Genomic DNA, 18,820 nt, shown 5'->3' with positions numbered 1-18,820 from the left:
GTGCGTATGCGTTGCGTATTTTTTTTACGCACCCATGTTAACGGATTCCAGCATTCACGCGGTTGCAGTCTGTCAGTGCGTTCCAGGAGCGGTGCGTCTGCAGCAGTGCAGCGATCGTTCACGTACCGAGTAGCGGACTGCAAACGCGTCCTGTGTGAAAGCACAATGAGTCCGTGCTGCTTTTGCACCACATACGGACTGCATACGCACTGCAAACAGAGTATGTGTGAATCAGGCCTTCGTCTTGTCGAGGTTTCCACTGGGAAGCTTCTTAAATAATAAAAAAATAAACAATAAATTCCCTGAAGCAAACCCGGTGGCATCTTAGCTGCATCCATGTTAGCACGTCACGTTTGATGTGGTAATTTCTCAGTAGGCATACACACAGGTTTAAAGACTCGTTCTCACCCCTACAGATTCAGCTAGGTGTACATTCGCGCTACAATATCAAGGTGAAAGTCATCATAGCTCGCCTAGTATAGACCCAGCTCCCAACCCAACTTTGAGAATAGATTAACGGCGATATTTTTTTTTTCGCCCGATAAGAGTCTCACGTTAATGCAGCATGTTAACGCCGATAATGGCCCACCACTAATATATATATATAATTATGCATTTAGCAGACACCCATTTATCCAAAGCGACTTACAGTGCATTCAGGCTATCAATTTTTACTTATCATGTGTTCCCGAGGAATCGAATATATATATATATATATATATATATATATATATATATATATATTGCTTTTTGTTTAACTGCTTTAGCCATGTGTGTGTATGTGTGCCACTTTTCATGATTAGGAAACAAGTAAAAATATCTAAAAATGTCTAGATAAAAACGAGACTTTTTTTTACTATATGTTATGCTGGATGCTGGAAATAGCTATAAATCAGTTACCTAGTATTTTGAGCTCTGCGCTGGAGTAGATGGCTCCATACTTGTTCTCTGCGATGCACTGGTACATTCCCGAATCAGCCTGCTGTAGTCTGTGAATGATAAGCTCCCCATTCACCATTTCCACTCTGCTCTGTGGGGTGACGACAGTTGCTTTAGAACCACATGTGTACCTGTCAGGCTGCTCCTCAAAGCATATTTAATGTCATTTCCACATCATCTACCAGAAGGATTCCAGTATAAGACCTATATATGTCACAACTGATATCACAACTGTCATTAAACTACCACTCAGTGGTATGTTATGCATTAAACAACAGTTAGGTTTGGTTCTCAAATCTGATTGTTTATACTGCTTTCTAAAAGGGCTGATTGAGTGATTTTTAGAGGACCATTTTCTTTTCTTTTTTTTTTTTATACATGTTGGACCGTCTACCTATGAATTGCAAGAGTATATGTAAATAGGTTAAATGGTACCACAGGCTTAAACTGTGATGGCCAAGCATTTGTGAGTTGCTTGCTTGCTTGCATAAGACATGTTTCTGGCCTTAAACAAAAGTCCCCAATTGAGAAACATTTGAAATATTAAAAAGATCTCAGAGATGTATTTTTCCTATAAGTGAGCTGTGTGTGTGCGTGTACCTGTGAGTTGAGAGGTTCTCCGTTACGCAGCCAACGATATGTGGGCCTGGGTTTTCCTGTGGCTCGACACTCCCAATGGAGCTGCTCTCCGCTGTCCAGTTGAGTGTCATTTATCATGCTGATCCACTGCGGCAGAGCTGTGCCAGTAACACAGAGGAGACAAGGAACATATGCAAGATCAGGGCTTAACTGTAAGGATTTTTTCCCCTTCAGATTTGTACTTGTCATGGTGAAATAAAAAAATAAAAAATAAAAATAAAAAAATAAATAAAATAAAATAACTGTATTTTACTTTTAGTTCTTTTTTTTTTGTAATAAAAAAATAAAACACTTAATATAAATAAAAAATCAAGAAATAACCATACTGAAAATGTAAAATAAACTGTAGGATTTACAATTTTCACTAAGCAATGAATTTACATAAATTTGTGCAAATAAATAAATACATAAATAAAAAAGTATCTACAGTACATGTAATGTACTGAATTAAAAATGAAATTTTTAGGTAAAAAGACTACATATTTACAAATGTATTTATCTATCTTACAAAAAAAAAAAAAAATTATTGCTATTTTCTGCATGGACGATATAGAGTGTTACTTAGGTTGGCAGCAGTGTTAATTGTGTGTCAAATCAATTTTCATTAACACGATTACCACAGCACTATGTAAGAATGTTTGTTTTGGTGAGTATTCACTATTCAGTATCGGATGAGCATCAGTATATTGGATGTACAATAAGCTTAACTGATTTTTGGCATATAGACCAATTGCATCATTTTCATGGCATTGTACCTGCTACCCCTCTGCACACCATTCTCATTAAAAAGTAGCCTTTTCTGAGCATCACCCTGTACATTTTTTTTTATTTGAAGCACTTTGCCTATGAAAAACAGTTCTTCATCTGATAGAAACCAATACAGATAATCACAATATAAAATGCTCTCCAGCTGATAAAATATATTGCTCTATAAAAAACTTTGACTATAAACGATGACTGTAAAACTTTGTTAACATGAAGCACAGCTGCAGTTTGTAGGTAGCATGTGTCGCATTGTCCTTTTGTAGAATGAATATGAATGAGGGAATCAGTGGGGAGTGATTTCATTAAGAATGATGAGCAAAGAAGTTCTTAAAGCAGTGGACCTTTAGTACCCAGCATGCACAGGAAAGTCTTTGAATTTCATGTGAACAAAATGAACAGTCACATTTTTAGAGGCTTGTTAAGGAGACATATTATTAATCTTTAAAGCAATCAGACTTAAAAATTTGGTAACATTTAATAGTATAGGGACCAATACTTACTATTAACTAGTTGCTTATTAGCATGCATTTTACTAGCATATTGGCTATTACGTAGAATATTACTAATATATTTGAATTTATAAAGCACACATTCTGCATGACCATAATCTACATCCTTAAGGCCATAACACATTACAAATTTTCGCACATTGAAAAATAAATACGACCTCACGTTCTATCAATTATATTTACAAAAGGCACCCCGAAACTTCCATCCATCATAAAAAAAAAAAACTAAAATAAAAATCGGATCAGGTTTGATGTTCTGCATTTTAACATATGTAGGTAGCATGCAGTTTGATAGGAAAATATGAAAAAACAAACAAACAAAAATAAAAACTACAAAATGAATGCAACAATTTTGGACTTAGAGTACAAGGACCTTTAATCCTACCCAATACCTAAACTTAACAACCACAATTCTTACTATCAATAAACATTAATTTAAAAAGATCCAGTGATTGATTTTTTTCAGATGACACGTCACATCCTGTTTGTTGTTGGCGTCTGTACTGCGTTTGAGCTCCGTCACTATATTCTTTTTATCGACTATTTTTATCTTAAAAATCTATTTTATAGATCATCGTTTCCGTTTATATAACGTGTGAATATATCCTCTATTGTATTCTACAACAAAAACAATCAGATAGCCTCGTTATCACTAGTTTTATTTTGATCTCCTGGGTCCGCTATTAGCTTATAGCCCGTTAGCATCAGCGGCGTGGTTGCTGTTAACTGCGCTTACATTGCTAATACTCTATTCACACACATTACCATTGCTGTACTCACTGTTACTTGCTTTAATGGCGGATGAATGTCTACCTTTGATTGCAGGCGAGGACACGTTCGAGCTGCATTCGGTGACCTGGAGGTGAGGCAGGCCCAGCTGAGAGCGGAGAGCCGCGCTGGAATCATCCCGGGCTGACGCTCACAAGTCCGGGGTAAGTATACAGCGCGCTGCTAACAGTCCCACCACGTCTACTCCGTGTGTTTCTCTGCACAGGCCCGGTGCACCCAGGACGCGATCTTCCCAGATGTCCTTCACTCCGGCGCCGGGACACCACGGACCCTGGGTGCATCCACAGCGGAGGACGCGAGCCAGACCCCGGGCGACGACTTCTCCTCCTCTGATCTTCGAGATCTCCACCCGGAACCGCATCGCTCCTCTCCATGAGATGGAACGCGGCGCTGTGATCATCAGAGACTTCATCGTCCGACACGTCCGTGCTATGTTAGCCGAAGGTAATGTGCACACTCATTGTTTCCCTGGTGCTCTTGTTCTCGATGTTTCTGCGCAGATACCCGCGATCCTGATGGCCAACGAGAGCCCCAGAGCGGTCGTGCTTCACGCCGGGGTTAGCGACACCACGCTGCGGCAGAGGGAGACGCTGAAGAGGGACTTCAGGAGCCTGATCGAGACGGTTCGCAGCACGACGCCCGTTGCGACGATCATTGTGTCAGGACCACTGCCCACGTATCGGCGAGGACACGAAAGGTTCAGTAGACTTTTTGCTTTAAATGAATGGTTGATGTCATGGTGTAAAGAACAGAAACTGCTATTTGTTAATAACTGGAATCTTTTCTGGGAGCGTCCTAGGCTGTTTCGCGCTGATGGCTTGCACCTCAGCAGAGGCGGAGTGGAGCTGCTCTCTGACAACATCTCCAGGACACTTCTCTCCATGTGACTAGTAAGACAATTCTCAAATAAATATTATGGTGACTTTTGTTTCACCCGCTTAAATGGCAAAAGTATTTGCGCTGTAAAATCTATTAAGACCGTGTCTGTTCCCCGAATAGTGAGGTCAAAATATAAATTTAATCTAGAAAAAATCTTTTCGTGATTAAACCAGAAACATGTAAAGTAAATGAACAAAAACAATTTTTAAAGTTTGGGCTCATAAATACAACCCGAATTCCGGAAAAGTTGGGACGTTTTTTACATTTTAATAAAATGAAAACTAAAGGAATTTCAAATCACATGAGCCAATATTTTATTCACAATAGAACATAGATAACGTAGCAAATGTTTAAACTGAGAAATTTTACACTTTTATCCACTTAATTAGCTCATTTAAAATTTAATGCCTGCTACAGGTCTCAAAAAAGTTGGCACGGGGGCAACAAATGGCTAAAAAAGCAAGCAGTTTTGAAAAGATTCAGCTGGGAGAACATCTAGTGATTAATTAAGTTAATTGATATCAGGTCTGTAACATGATTAGCTATAAAAGCTTTGTCTTAGAGAAGCAGAGTCTCTCAGAAGTAAAGATGGGCAGAGGCTCTCCAATCTGTGAAAGACTGCGTAAAAAAATTGTGGAAAACTTTAAAAACAATGTTCCTCAACGTCAAATTGCAAAGGCTTTGCAAATCTCATCATCTACAGTGCATAACATCATCAAAAGATTCAGAGAAACTGGAGAAATCTCTGTGCGTAAGGGACAAGGCCGGAGACCTTTATTGGATGCCTGTGGTCTTCGGGCTCTCAGACGACACTGCATCACTCATCAGCATGATTGTGTCAATGACATTACTAAATGGGCCCAGGAATACTTTCAGAAACCACTGTCGGTAAACACAATCCGCCGTATCATCAGCAGATGCCAACTAAAGCTCTATCATGCAAAAAGGAAGCCATATGTGAACATGGTCCAGAAGCGCCGTCGTGTCCTGTGGGCCAAGGCTCATTTAAAATGGACTATTTCAAAGTGGAATAGTGTTTTATGGTCAGACGAGTCCAAATTTGACATTCTTGTTGGAAATCACGGACGCCGTGTCCTCCGGGCTAAAGAGGAGGCAGACCTTCCAGCATGTTTTCAGCGTTCAGTTCAAAAGCCAGCATCTCTGATGGTATGGGGGTGCATAAGTGCATACGGTATGGGCAGCTTGCATGTTTTGGAAGGCTCTGTGAATGCTGAAAGGTATATAAAGGTTTTAGAGCAACATATGCTTCCCTCCAAACAACGTCTATTTCAGGGAAGGCCTTGTTTATTTCAGCAGGACAATGCAAAACCACATACTGCAGCTATAACAACAGCATGGCTTCGTCGTAGAAGAGTCCGGTTGCTAACCTGGCCTGCCTGCAGTCCAGATCTTTCACCTATAGAGAACATTTTGCGCATCATTAAACGAAAAATACGTCAAAGACAACCACGAACTCTTCAGCAGCTGGAAATCTATATAAGGCAAGAATGGGACCAAATTCCAACAGCAAAACTCCAGCAACTCATAGCCTCAATGCCCAGACGTCTTCAAACTGTTTTGAAAAGAAAAGGAGATGCTACACCATGGTAAACATGCCCCGTCCCAACTATTTTGAGACCTGTAGCAGAAATCAAAATTGAAATGAGCTCATTTTGTGCATAAAATTGTAAACTTTCTCAGTTTAAACATTTTCTATGTTATCTATGTTCTATTGTGAATAAAATATTTGCTCATGTGATTTGAAAGTCTTTTAGTTTTCATTTTATTAAAATTTAAAAAACGTCCCAACTTTTCCGGAATTCGGGTTGTATTTGATCACTCACACCCAAAGCAGTTATTATAAATGAAATGATCACAGATAATTGTTTTGATGTACTCTGCTTGACTGAAACCTGGCTAAAACCAAATGATTATTTTGGTCTAAATGAGTCTACTCCACCAAACTACTGTTATAAGCATGAGCCCCGTCAGACTGGTCGTGGTGGAGGTGTTGCAACAATATATAGTGATATTCTCAATGTTACCCAGAAAACAGGATACAGGTTTAACTCATTCGAAATACTTCTGCTTAATGTTACACTGTCAGACAAAAGAAATCTAATGTATCTCTTGCTCTGGCTACTGTTTATAGACCACCAGGGACGTATACAGAATTCCTAAAAGAATTTGCAGATTTCCTCTCAGACCTTCTGGTTACAGTTGATAAGGCGCTAATCATGGGAGATTTTAATATTCACGTTGATGATACAAATGATGCATTAGGACTTGCGTTTACTGAGCTAATAAACTCTTTTGGAGTCAAGCAAAATGTCACCGGGCCCACTCATCGTTTTAATCATACACTACATTTAATTATATCGCATGGAATAGATCTTACTGCTATAGATATCGTACCTCAATGTGACTCGAGTTACTTAGTTAATAATGAAAACTGGACCTTAAAATAAAGTGTAAAAAAATCTTCTTGTGGAGAGAGGAAAGGTGTGGGTAACCTCTGGCAATGGCATGGGCTCCTTGAGTTACAGCTCTACATTATAATAAAACTTACTTCATCCCACTATCCACACCACTATTCCTCACTCCAGTCCCACAGCCAGGACAATAACGGCAGGCCGCAGCCTTGAGGAGGATGCACACCCATGCCTGTCGGCAGCCCCCAACTCGTTGCTCAACCAGAACATGCAAGCCGATCTGCAGCTGCTACACATAACATATATTTCACACAAACTGCGGCAGACGGCTAACCTGCTCTGAGAGAGAAGCTCACTGAAGGCAAGCCTTCAATCACATCGGTTGAGAAAAAAAGTGCTTACTGATAGGGATGTAACGGTACGTGTATTCGTACCGGACCGTTTCGGTACAGGGCTTTCGGTACGGTGCACGTGTGTACCGAATGCAATATTTTGTATGCGGAACATATACATTTTCGTGTTTCCAAACAAACATATTAAGTGGCGGAAGTCTCCGCGTTCAGCGCAAATCCCGCCCTGCAGCTGATTCTAAGGCCGGTGACACACTGGCTGCGTGGTGTGAGTGTGACGGCTGCTTCGCGTTTTCTGTGTCTTTATTACACACCAGAATCGTCCCTGGCGCGCAGCTGCTACTGTAGGTGACGTAGAGGGAGACCGCCGACAGACCAGGATCTTGTCTTCACAACAACAATATCTATACTTCATGTTGAGCATAAATATAAAGCCTACTGATAAAGGACACCGTCAACAGTATTGACGGCAAAGTAGACTATGTTTGACAGGTGCAATATGCCAGTGTGTCACCGGCCTAAGGTTTTCAAAAGGCATCACGCGAGTGTGAACATCACTACAACTAGGAAAAAAAACGATTATAATTCAAACGCAGCTCCTGTCGGCATTTAAACAGACCTTTGCTCTTAATTCTGATCGGTCCAACGCAATAACGAAATCTGAGCAGGTCACTTTGGAAAAGTTATATATATTTTTAAAATATGAGCAGGCCTATAAGCTGGGATTGGTAATGCTGCACTGTAATCATAGTTTTTTTTTATTTTTCATTATACTTTATTATATGATATTGGTTTGAGACTGAGACTATTTTATTTAGTGGAGAACTTTGCAGCAGTATTTTATTTCCTATTCTTTTATTTATATTTTTAAAAAAGTATTTTAAAATAGTGTAAACAAATTGTTAAAAAAAGTTTATAGTAATAAACAACCTGCAGTTTAATGTTTGCATTTCTTTCCCTTACTGTACCGAAAATGAACCGAACCGTGACTTTAAAACCGAGGTACGTACCGAACCGTGATTTTTGTGTACCGTTACACCCCTACTTACTGACTGAATTGGGTGTATACAAATTGTAAGAGCATACATGTGTTTGAAATACAGTTTGCAGGTGAAGGTAGTAGCTGTGATCCTTTCTTAAAGTGGAGATCAAAATAATAAATTACAGAGTTGTGCTAAACTTCAATAGCAAGCACCTCTTAAAACCACTTTAAAACATATTGAACTTTTGTAACTTTTTTTTTTTCACAAGTTTTTTTGCTGACTCACACATACCAAAGTAGTTCATAAAGTCATTCATTATGAAATACAACATTTTTCAATATTTTAAAAGGTGTTGATTTGGATTTTCATATATTCATTTTACTCATGGTTGTGATGTCAATACTTAGATTTCTGAAGGGTCCTTACTCAAAATTTAGTTTCCATAAATGTTCTAGGTGAACTGGAAAGAGACTTCCATTATAAACGTCCAAGAATGTCTGTTAATTAAGGGACTTGATGTATATACACTGAACAAAATTATAAACGCAAACGCTTTTGTTTTTACACCCATTTTTCATGAGCTGAACTCAAAGATCTAAGACTTTTTCTATGTACACAAAAGGTACACAATTTTCCACACCACAATCTGTCAAGCACATATTATCAGCAAACATACACTCATTCACATCCTTTTCTTCACTCTCTGAGGTTGGTCCTATTCCATCTCATCTCCTTCAAGACATTTCTCCTGCAGTTGTACCTGCACTTACACACATCATTAACATATCCCTTCACACTGGTGTTTTTCCCTTAGCATTTAGACAGGCTCGTATAACCCCACTACTTAAGAAGCCCACCCTTATAACCCATCTCTTTTAGAGAACTACAGACTGATTTCCCTTCTTCCTTAAAAAACATTTGATGTGTCCAACCAAGTCACTGCCTTTCTCACACAGAACAACCTTCTGGACAGCAACCAGACTGGTTTCAGAAGTTTAAATTCAACCAAGACTGGCGTGCTTAGTTGTTGAAGCCCTAAGACTGGCAAAAGCGTATTCCAAGTTCTCAACACTTATCGTGCTTGATCTGTCTGCAGCTTTTGACACTGTTAACCACCAGATTCTCCTTTCAACCCTATTGGCAAAGGGCATCTCAGGAACTGCACTCCAGTGGTTTCAGTCTTATCTTTCAGATACATCCTTCAAGGTATCTTGGAGAGTTGAGGTGTCCAAGTCACAACATCTAACTACTGGGGTGCCTCAGGGCTCAGTTCTTGGACCACTTCACTTCTCTGTCTACAGTACATGGCATCACTAGGTTCTGTCATTCAGAATCATGACTTTTCATATCCAGAGATGTATAAAGTACTAGAGACCCAGACTTGAGTAAAAGTACAAGTGCTCTATCAAAAAAATGACTTGAGTAGAAGTTGAAGTGCTCTTTAAGCACCACACTTAAGTAGAAGTACTAAAGTATTCAACATTTTTTGTACTTAAGTATTGCAAGTAGCCTTTTTGAAAATTTACTACTCAAGTACTGAAAGTAAAAGTACAAGTATTGTGTTATGTAGTTATTAAAGAAAGTAGTCAAAAGTTTGAACATATTGTTTTTACTATTTCAAATTATTAACCTAAAGGACAATCACAATTCCTTTGACTGTAACTTTTTGTAAACAAAAAACAGATTAAAGGGTTAGTTTGCCCAATTTGCAAAATTATGTCATTAATAACTTACCCTCATGTTGTTTCAAACCCGTAAGACCTCGTTTATTTTTGGAACACAGTTTAAGATATTTTAGATTTAGTCCGAGAGCTCTCAGTCCCTCCATTTCAGCTGTGTGTACGGTCTACTGTCCATGTCCAGAAAGGTAAGAAAAACATCATCAAAGTAATCCATGTGACATCAGAGGGTCAGTTAGAATTTTTTGAAGCATCGAAAATACATTTTGGTCCAAAAATAGCAAAAACTACGACTTTATTCAGCATTGTCTTCTCTTCCGTGTCTGTTGTAAGACAGTTCAAAACAAAGCAGTTTGTGATATCCGGTTCACGAACGAATCATTCGATGTAACCGGATCTTTTTGAACCAGTTCACCTAATCGAACTGAATCGTTTTAAACGGTTCGCGTCTCCAATACGCATTAATCCACAAATGACTTAAGCTGTTAACTTGTTTAATGTGGCTGACACTCCCTCTGAGTTAAAACAAACCAATATCCCGGAGTAATTCATTTACTCAAACAGTAAACTGACTGAACTGATGTGAAGAGAGAACTGAAGATGAACACCGAGCCGAGCCAGATAACGAACAACAGACTGACTCGTTCACGAGTCAAGAACACTGATCTATATATATAACTTATATTATAGATCAGTGGTCAGTGTTGTGCATGAACGCATTCAATGAACGACGTTCACTGAACGCGTTCATATTTTCGCCGAACGCTGAACTGAACGAATCACTTTTCATACAATGAACGTGAACGAGAGCGGCGCTCACTCTGGCAAGAATGAACATCACGCGCAGTTCATGTTCACGCTCATTTGAAAAGTCAGGTTTTACCAGGGCTTAATTTGAGCCGGAACATGTTCCGTCACTTCTGACATTTGATCCGGCACCTCCTGTGTAACTAAAATTAATTGCCTAAATGAAAAAAAAAGTACTGTTTGTGTAGTGTTCAATGTTTGTGACACATGACTTGAACGCTTGTTGTACTAGTTGAGATTGCTGTTAGCCTCGATCGTTTCACGCAGGGGAAAATTGTCAAAAAGACAGGAAAGTTTGCTTAAATTTTTCAAATACGCTGGACAGTCAGATCCCAAACAAGCAAAAATCGTTTCTGCTGATCAAAAAGGAGACCACGGTGGACACAGTAGCCTAGTATCGATATCTCGTTATTTCGACATATTAAGGGGACATTCTAATCTGCATTAAGCCACATTAAGCGTTCTTATAATGGTTTTCTATGGGAGGAAAATGCTTAACCGTTCACATTGAGCAGGGTAAGGTCATCTTAAGTTAAGTTGTTCAGCTGCTAGCCGTTCATTTTCTTTAGATAAATATAATCAGGAAGATTGTTTTATTATAAATGAATGTAAATGGCATTTTCATCGTTTACTCACTGTTTACTTCCTTTTGAAGGTGTGAAAATGTGTTGGTTGAGTATTGCACATTGAGCAGGGTAAGCCCAAGCTGATTTGACATTACAGTACATGACTTTGGTCTGGTTTACATAGTTACTGCCGTTCAGAATATGCTGGATTTTTGTCAGTAGACTGATCTTTTCCCTATGAACCTGAATATACTTTTTTTTAAGTCCTGGGTAATTTGGTTCATGCTGGCTAAATAAAAGTTTCACTGAACATACAGTATACCTTGACTGCACCTTGTATTTTCCAATTTCTACATATCATGATTACACATTATTTAAGGGGTAAATATATTCTGTATCTCAACATTATTTTTCTCCTGGCTATAATAATTGTCTCTTGTTTATTGGTACAATAATTTTGATTAGTTTTGGACTGGCAGTGATTTGCAGCTGGTAATGGATGGTAAAGAGGTTCTATTGAGTAAGATAGTGGCCTATCGTAAAAAGAATTTAACAAATGAACGTGAACTAGTTCGTTTTTAGATATGTGAACTTAGTTCATTTTTAAAAAAAAATGAACTATGAACATGAACTAGTTCATTATCATCTGTGTGAACTGAACTTTGAGCTAGTTCTTTTTAAGTATGAACTGGCACAACACTGTCAGTGGTCAATAACCGTTTCTGTCAGACGTGTCCGATTCGAGAACCGAGGAGCTGATGATACTGCGCATGTGTGATTCAGCGTGAAAGCAAACCGACACACAGAGCGTCTGAACTGAACTGATTCTTTTGGTGATTGATTCTGAACTGATTCTGTGCTAATGTTATGAGCCCAGGTAAACCGAAGGCTTGCAGTCATCGCCAATGACGCCATTACGTCGAGCGCAAAAGAACCGGTGAACTGTTTTCTTCAACTGGTTTATTGAATCGAACTGTCAGAAAGAACTACTGGTGATTCGAAAACCGATGCAACCGGTTCTTGACTCGTGAACGAGTTATTATCTGGCTCGGCTCGGTGTTCATCTCTCTCTTCACAGCAGTTCAGTCAGCACGCGCAATCTTCTTAATCCCTTGATTCGCTCAACGATGTGCCAGCTTCATCAAACCTGCCATCTACAGTTCTGTTTGTAATGGAAGGATCCGTAACATTTTTATAATTGTAACGAGTAACGATGCAGCACATAAAAAAAAAATATCGGAGTAAAAGTATTAAACTCATCGAAAATATGTACTGAAGTAAAAGTGGAAGTAGGAGAAAAAAATAATACTCTAGTAAAGTACAGATACCGCCTTTTAGTACTTAAGTACAGTAGTGAAGTAGTTCTACTTCGTTACTATACATCTCTGTTCATATCACTACTAAGCTGATGACACTCAACTCTACCTCTCATTCCCTCCTGATGATACGATGATAGCTGCTCACATCTCAGCTTGTCTAACATTCATTTCCTGCTGGATGAAAAACCATCTCCTTCAAATCAACCTTGCCAAGACTGAACTGCTTGTGGTTCCATCAAACCCATCGTTACATCACAAGTCCATGCTGACTTGCACTGAAGAAAAAAGTCACCTGCTACATCTTTGATGACCTGAGGGTGATGAAATTAATTTTTTTGGGGGGGTGAACTATCCCTTTAACAGTTACACTCTGAAATGCTACTAAAATAATTCATGAAGAGTGGCAGAACATTACACACATGTACTAAACTAATAATTAGAGCACAATTTAAGTATACTAGGACATAGTTGTGACGGATAAGACAAATAGTTGTTGTTTTGCCAAGCTTTGTTTAGACAGACTGTGTGATGACTCATAGATCCCAGTGAGAGTCATAAACCTCTTAAAACCAGGTTTTCATAAAATCACTGGGACACTGCATTCATCTTGTGGCCTACTGATACACTTACTTTTATGACATAACACACTTCATCTAAGTCACAAACTCTATTGAACGAATAAGGAGAGAGGAGTCTGCAAAAGATGAATGGAGGTCCCATATGCCCATATTAGGCCTCTATCAAAGCTACGGTGGGCCAGGGGAAATATGTGGGTCAAAAAAGTTAGCATTTTCAGCTACACAAGCAAGAATAATGATAAAATAGCCTCTAAAATTTAATAGGACAAAAGTCTTCTGAGGACAGATCTATTTTGTCCTCGCAAAAATGACAAAAATGTAAGTTGGCCAACTTTGCTTAAATTTATACCTTCTGTCATAAAGGCCAGTCAGAATTATGCCAAAGAGAGTGAGTGTATGCTCAGTGGAATAATTTATGAAGGAACCTAATCAGAAATGGACCCAACGGATCCTGTTACCACACTATTGCGACACATTACTTCAAAGCCAAATAGCTCTTACATTTTTACATTTTCTGAAGAAAATGTGAGTAGTGCTCATCCACCCAAAACTAGGGTGTTCTGGGTGGCTGCGAAAGCATTGCTAAAGGGTTTTGTGATGTGGATGGATGTTATAATAGAGCAGAGGTCTTCAGCCCTTTTAATGGAGACTCACTGTACTGTAGCGTTTAACTCCAGCCCTAATAAAACCAACCTGAACCAGATAATCCAAGTCTTCAATAATGCTTTAAAGTCATACATCACTGTGGTGTGTTTAAGCAAATTGGAAATAAACATTGTAGAACAGTCTGTCTTTAGAAGCAAGATCGAAGACCAGACCTCCACTACAGAGCCCATCCAAAAGTTTCTGTGATAGTCTGGTCCAGGGATCAGTATCTTAGATTTTATAGGTATGTTTAATTGGGAAAACAGCTAAACTCTGCAGGACAGTTGGCTTTCAGAGCTGGAGTTGCTTATACCTGCTTAAATATCTATGTATTGCATCTTCAAAATCTCAAAGAAATAGCACATCTCCCTCCTAATAAGCCAGATGATTTGAGTCATCTTTCAAGTCTGTAGGATAAACTTGCCTTGGCTTTCACCATGATCAATCCCCCACTCACTCATTGCATTTATTCATTTAGCAGATGCTTTAGCGGCAACTTACAAATAAGTACAATGAAGTGATTCATACTGCTCATTCTGTATCTCTTATTATATATAATTCAAACATAAACCTTAAAGAATTTTCCTTTTTAATGATCTGGTTGCACAGTTTTTTAGAAGCAAAGCTGTACTCACTGTAGACCTGGAGGTGTCCTCTGAATGCGGTGCCTCCTCTGGTGTTCTCAGCTTTACACTCATAACTCCCAGAATCCTCTAGCTGGATGTTGGGGATCTCAAGTACAGCCTGTGATTTGCGCAGACGGGCTTTTTTGGGGATGTTCCCACTCATCTTCCTCCAAGTGATAGTGGGGACAGGACTGAGAAAATCCAAAATATATATATATATATATATATATATATATATAAGAAATACATTTTTAAAGAGGTGATATGTCATTTTATTATAATCTAATAGTTTATCATATCCCAGTTTGTTTGAGAATATTAACTAGCATGACTTTGGCTCAATCAATAGTGTGTTTCCAATTGCAGATGAGGGAAGCATTTAGAAATCATTTTTCAAAAGCTGTCATTATTTTTGCAATAGAGACCCTTTTTTTTTTTGGAAATATTGGTAGCATTTATTTTCTCCACTAAAAAGAGTCAAACAGCGTCAAATAATTATTTGCTTTTTCTTCAAGATTTGTGTATTTAATATGTTTTATAAGTGAATAAATCTAATGACGTTAAAGACATAAATCAAATAAATCTGTTGTTCATTGATTGTTATAAGTAAAATATATATATATATATATATATATATATATATATATATATATATATATATATATCATGTGTATATTTTATATATATATCATGTGTATATTTTATATATATATATATATATATATATATATATATATATATATATATATATATATATATATATATATTCAAATATACTTTTATTTGATTGGATTCATTTGCAGTGCTTCATTGGAGTGGGTGTCACTGCTGAATACCGATGAATGTCAATAAACTGGCAAGGTTTTAAAAGTAACAGCAAAGTTTTTTATTGATAGATGAGATCTATCTTTTACTTTGTAGAGTATTTCCTTATCAGGAATTTGACTTTTACACATAATTTTACTGTAAAACATGTTGAAATCACTGTGACTTGTGGCTTTTACTTAAGCATAAATCATCCACTAACAAGATAAAAAAAAACAGTTGTTGTGATCTAATCCAGCTGGCGAAGCAGTGTAAATAGTATATTCTTCATCTTCAAAAAAAAAAAAAAAAACCTTTCTAAACCAATTCCTTTATCTCTGCCCAAACCGTGTATCTGGTGATTTGTAAAAGCTGATACAGTGGTCTTTTTGAAATTACGAACAGTCAATCTGATATGGCAGCTCTCTGTAAGTGGCTGTGTACTGGGTAACACAATAAACGTCTAGATAGCGGTGTAGATAAGCAGTATTTGTACACTGCCATCCATCCCTATTTGTGGCTGTGGCGGGCATGTGATATGACCTCCTAGGTGCGGCACCCGCATGTAGATAACCCGCTCTATCAGACACGATCAGCACTGCTACTTGGTGACAGCTCCATTTCACAGCTTTCCAACAATGGAAATGTGATGCCGAGGAAAACCCAGACACCAGCATCAATCATTTGCAGGGCTTTTTAGTCCTTTTGTCCCTCTACATCCACTAAAATTGTACAAGGACATTTATCCACACATAATGAAATTTCTGTCCTGTCAGTTTTAATCACGGTGGGTCTATGATAAAACTCATGGGGTCATTTAAATTGTAGAATAAACATTTAGTCTTCAAAGATTTAATTTTGAAGTGTAATTTTAGATGTCAATTCATTTCAATTCAATTCAAGTGCATTGCTAGATGTCGATATTATTTGTATATCTCTTATGATTACTAATCAAACAAAAAGTTCCGGTTTTTAATTTTGATCTTAAAAAAAAAAGTTCATCTAAATAAATATTTCAAATGTCATATTCGATACATCATGCTGTTATGTCTCATATGGTATGATACAGAAGAAAATGAGAAAAATATGCAACACTATGTGTAGCAAGGAGCGAGGAGCGAGGAAACTAGAGATACACAAAACAATCCGACTTTCAAAGGAATACATGGGACATATAATCTCTGACCAACATGAACTGAATGAACTACGGCTTATAAACACAGGATGATTGGGAAAACACAGGTGCTAGGAATGGCAAATTAAAATGGTACATGACACACATGGGGAGGAAAAACACAAAACATTGAGTTCAGGGGCATGGCATATATGGCCAAAAATTAAAATGAAATTCTGATTGGTTTTAATAATTTATAACTTTATAAAATGCATATAACATTTTATTTTGTCATTTTAGTTGTCACTGTATATTTCCCAGTGATGTCTTTGTAAGATATATATATATATATATATATATATATATATATATATATATATATATATATATACTTGATTATCCACAGAGCTCTGATCATAAAAAGTTGAAGCCTGTAAAAGTTTGAGTAAAAGTATCAGTAATCATTCTTTTTCAAGGTTAATTTAATCAAGGTTAAATTAATTTTAAGGTTATTACAATTTGAAATCAATTCAATTAATTGTAAAATGCACAATAATACTCCACTATATTCTTATGAGTAAAAATGAGCATGCATATTGTTTGTATAACCCTTAAAATGTTCAAAAGAAAATCATTTGAATAAAAAAATTCATAACAAAATATCTAACCATTATTTCTTAAGTGGTATGAGAACTATCCAGAAAGGTTATACCTTCAGAAAAATGCCAGCATGCATGAAAGCAGCCTCTCTTGTAGCCCCGGTAACATTTTCGGCACCAGACCCATTCACCATTATAAGCTGGCAGTTTGCCTTTGAAAGTTTACGGTACAATGCTGGCTCTAAAAAGCATCCCTGCAGACATTTCGGGCAGAGTGCTTGCACTACTGACAATAAACGCTCTAGCATTCTCCCTGCACACAATGCCAGCCCTTAGGTTGTTGAGTGTTAGGTTGTCATACATACTGAGTGACAGCATAAGAATAAAAGTACTTCTTAGTTCAGTTTAGTTCATTATGAGGAGTGGCATTTTCTAATAATGTGCACTGATAAATCATTTATTTCTAGGTAAGGGGGGCGAGGCCTAAAGTTCACTGGAGGATTCTCTATCGGCACTAAATGAGCTGCCAACGAAGGGAAAGGCCACTGGTGAGATCTCAGTGATTTCTCCATTCACTGAGCAGTGAGCTAAGAGTCTGTAAAGTTTAATTGGACTAAGAGAGAAGCCAACAGGAATACATATAGTAATGTCTAGGTTTAAGTAATGACTTATTATTCTAATGTGGATAATTAATTGTAAACGACATTTCCTCACAAAGGGGTCCTTGAAGGCACTGTAAACAATTACTGGGCCCTTAGAACAGTTTGGCTTAGAAGGTGTTTGAGCTTGATAGGCTTTGCATTTGAATTATTCATTACAAATAACAAACGCAAATAGAATTACAGCACGATGGCACTGGATTATGTGTTTAAAATGCAGAATCGCACTTCCTTTATGCAAAATGCCTTATCAGTTCTGTTAAGCTACAAACTGAGAATCCCAAAGAAAGTTCTACAGAATGTAAACAGACAACGACAAATAAAGCAGAAAATAACACAAACACAATGTAAAAAAAAAAAAATATATATATATATATATAGTTTTCGGTGGAATAGTTTGCTTGAAAAGTAATACCTCTGTGGTTAATATTTTGTTATATTAACATAAAATGATATCAAAAATTTCAATTAACCACTCCATCCTCTAAACATCAACATCTGCATTCGCTGGTCACACTTTATTCTTGCTATATATGAACCTTGATGATGTTTGCCCGTCTAATAATAAACTCCTAATTTGCTGCTTATTAATACTTAGTAACGTAGTCGTTAAATTTAGGTACTGGGTAGGATTAGGGATGTACAATAATGCCATGCATAATATGGGCTTTATAAATAGTAATAAACAGCTAATATGCATGCTAAAAAACAACTAGTTATAATAGACTAGTTATAATAATAGACAGAATTGGTCCCTACACTAAAGTGTTTACCCATTCGCCTATATAATATATAAGCAATCTGTTTTATTTTGCTATTTAATTCTAGAGAAACAGCCTTCATATAGCATCATATATATGGTGTTAACTAAAAACAAACCTAAAGTTATGGCAACATTTTCTGATCAAAGAAAAACAGAGAGCGTTTTTTACATGATCTCTTTATGTGTAAGCGAGCAGCCTGGCATGGCGAAGCACATCTTAAGCATGTATGGAAAAAGCCTCCCCGGTCAATCATTTAGAATCAGTGTGCTCTGCTGACTGATGTCGGAGTGCTTTTCTGCCTTCCGGCTGTGGGTCTGTACCAGCCACTTTCATTTCTCACCGTGCTATCCTTGACCATATGTGAACAGAACAGAT

At 37.5% G+C, this 18,820-nt stretch overlaps 1 protein-coding gene across 3 annotated transcripts in view; it reads right to left on the bottom strand.

The window, feature by feature from the left end:
* LOC132101274 (contactin-5) overlaps window positions 1–18,820 on the bottom strand; it is a 205,368-nt gene that overhangs the window by 74,970 nt on the left and 111,578 nt on the right. For all 3 annotated transcript variants that reach the window (XM_059506093.1, XM_059506094.1, XM_059506095.1), the window contains 3 exons: window positions 14,515–14,696; window positions 1,540–1,676; window positions 901–1,030 (listed from right to left, as the gene is read on the bottom strand). In XM_059506093.1, the coding sequence (XP_059362076.1) occupies window positions 901–1,030; window positions 1,540–1,676; window positions 14,515–14,696 (449 nt within the window). The remainder of the gene's footprint in view (window positions 1–900; window positions 1,031–1,539; window positions 1,677–14,514; window positions 14,697–18,820) is intronic.

Source organism: Carassius carassius, chromosome 23 (assembly GCF_963082965.1).
Source record: "Carassius carassius chromosome 23, fCarCar2.1, whole genome shotgun sequence".
NCBI lineage: Eukaryota > Metazoa > Chordata > Actinopteri > Cypriniformes > Cyprinidae > Carassius > Carassius carassius.
The sequence above is the reverse complement of the archived record's forward strand: the minus strand, read 5'-3'. Positions and strand labels throughout refer to the sequence as shown.